General features: G+C 52.5%; 1 protein-coding gene across 1 annotated transcript; it reads left to right on the forward strand.

The window, feature by feature from the left end:
- Positions 1-488: 488 nt before the first annotated feature.
- LOC118717793 (ral guanine nucleotide dissociation stimulator-like) lies at positions 489-2395 on the forward strand. Its single transcript, XM_045580973.1, has 4 exons — positions 489-640; positions 1234-1341; positions 1983-2166; positions 2336-2395. The coding sequence occupies exons 1-4, from the start codon at positions 489-491 to the stop codon at positions 2393-2395; spliced, it is 504 nt and encodes a 167-aa protein (XP_045436929.1).
- Positions 2396-2644: the final 249 nt, after the last annotated feature.

A 2644-nucleotide genomic window follows, 5' to 3' on the forward strand; every position in this document is an offset into this window, starting at 1 on the left:
GATACCTTCCCCACATAGGGGATGGGCAAGGTTCCTACCACCTTTGCATCCATGTCGGGGGCAGATAAGTCTCATGTAGCTGAGAGAAAATGTCATGCAGGACAGTTTGCGTTTCTGACCTGCATGCACTTGAGAAGACAAGTGACAGCACTAAGCTCTGTGATCTCATCTCTATAATGGGGATGGTTCTTGAAGCCTCATGGGGACAATGATCATCATAGAAACTATTTTAGGTTTATTGTTCCTAAGCTAAACCAAACAAGCATACAAACCTGCCCAGAAAGTAGCAATTACACCAACATGCCCCACTCATGAACTTCAGTGGAACATTAAAAACCTAGAACCTCATTCCTGAGAGTCTGGGACTCCTGTGTGAGCTCTAGACCTCCACCTCCTGGGATTCTTGGAGATGCCACTGACTGGATGTCCCACCTTGTCCCACACAGTGTGCCGCTGAGTTAACTCAGAGACTTCGTGAGGCCTGCAAGATGCGGGCCCTACAGAAAGGCACCCTGGAGAAGGTTGTGGGGTCCCTGGTCCCAGCTTTCCTGGCTGGAAATATCCCCCACGTCTGCACCCTGATGCCCATCCACCCGGCCTTCTCCAGGGCCCAGTGGTTCCTCGAAGAGCTGTTAACAAGGTGAGCACGTGTCCCCTCTCCACTGCAGTGGGGTCTCTGCCCATTGCTATCTGTGTTTCTTGGCAATGTCATCTCATCACTCTGAGCCTCAGAATGCTCCACTGGAAAGTGGGGTGGTACAGGATCAACATTATAGGGCTCTTGTAGGCACTGATGTAGGGACAAGCCATGGCAGCGCTTACCTGCTGCTTGGCTCAGCAGAAAGGGCTGCTGGATAAGCTGTGGTTTTCATTCCACTTATGTCTGTCTGTCCCATGGAAAATGCAATGAACCCCCATCAGCAACCTGTGGCATTTGAGTTTGGAAAAGCAGTGGGAGAAAACCTGTCAAGAAATTTGAGATTTCACCAGCTGATCTTGTCCTGGTCCTTGGTGTAGCCACATGAGATATAGCAGGGGATAGAAGGGATCCAGGCCCACTCAGATGGCTCAGATGGTTCTGGTTGGAGCTCATTTTATTCAATTGCGCTAAGCTCCTACCACAGGCAGGCACTTTCGGAGACACTTAGCCTGATTCATGGAATGAAGCAGACACAGTCTCTGGCCTCTCTTCTAGTCACTAAGTCAGAAAGTCACACTGTCCATCATTCACAGGTCCTGTGCACCATCCCTCGGATCAGATGCCATCAAGGTCTTCTCTGCCTCTGGAGGGATACCTCTGCATAACGATTGGGGTGACACACCGCAGGAGCAATTATTAAAGTGAGTGTTCTGTGGGAGCAGAAGGAGGGTCTCCTGTGTTAGCAGAGTGGGTGCTTAGGAAGGGCAGGGTTTGGCAGATCCCCAATATTACACATCTACCGATTCCCCAGGGTGGCCTGAGCTCTGATGACTCCTCCATAAGGAGACATGAGTCAAACAGGACAATGGATGGGGTCCCTGGCCTTCTTGACCCAGAGGAAATGCTGGGCTGAGTTTACCCTCACAGTTCAATCCCCACCTCAGACCCATCCTGCTCTGCCTGCCCCTCTCCACATCTATCTCCCCTGACCCCCACAGGTGGGCTCAGAAAATGATGGTGGTGAGCAGGCTGCTCACAAGTCTGTCTCAGTCCTCAGCCCAGATGCCCAGGGGTATGGAGGGTTGGAGTGGGCAGTGTAAAAAACCTTCAGAAGAGCTGCCAGTGGGAAGAAGAGTCTCACACAGACTCCATGTTAAACCTGCTATTTCCACGAATGCTCCAACCATGACAGCCACACAGGTGGCCAGTGTTGGCATAGGACTCTCCTCTGGATGGGGAGGGGCCTGCACAGCAGCTCAGTCCTAAATAAGGGTGTTATGGGAGGGCAGAGTGGAAGGAATGATCAGGACTCTGACTTTATTCCCCACCTGTCTCTCTTCAGGGCCACCGCTTCTGTGATGGGAACCTGGGCAGACCTGATACAACATTTTGGCCAGCCCCTCCTTTTCCCTGGGTTCATCGTGAAGCAGGCCTTGGTGCTGCACAGTCTCCCTGTCAAACACCCGGTGGGCCTCGTAAGAAGTCTTTGGGTGGAGTTGCAGCAACAGGAGCCTACAGAGGCTCAGTGGGAAGGTGAGGGGACTGTAGTCTGGGAAGAGGATTGGGTGAGTGGGGTGGGGTGTGGGGTGTTTCATGGGATAGTCTTCCATTAAAGACAGTCACATCTTTCCTGTGTGTGGAAATGCATGGGAAAGTGAGGCATGTGCAAGTACCTGTCTCTTTAACCTGCTCTACAACCACTTAAAGAGCTCAAGCACACTCAAGAGCCAGAGGAAGGGCCTGCTTCTGGGCTAGAGCCCAATCCGGGTGTGATAGTGCTGGAGCCTTCTGGACCACCAGCTGTGATCCGAGAGCCAGCTCCATCCCCAACAACCGACTGCCCCGTGGCTGTGACCCTTAAGCACCATAGAAGGGAGGAGAAGCTTGGCCTCCTGACATTTCCTCCAAGACTGGTGGCCGAGCAAATAACAGCGATGGATGCAGTGAGTCTTGGTCTTTCAAGGTGGGAGGGACAGGACTTTCCTCTGCCCTTGGCTGCCCCAA

The sequence above is a fragment of the Pipistrellus kuhlii genome, unplaced genomic scaffold, assembly GCF_014108245.1.
Source record: "Pipistrellus kuhlii isolate mPipKuh1 unplaced genomic scaffold, mPipKuh1.p scaffold_m20_p_13, whole genome shotgun sequence".
NCBI classification, from domain to species: Eukaryota; Metazoa; Chordata; class Mammalia; order Chiroptera; family Vespertilionidae; genus Pipistrellus; species Pipistrellus kuhlii.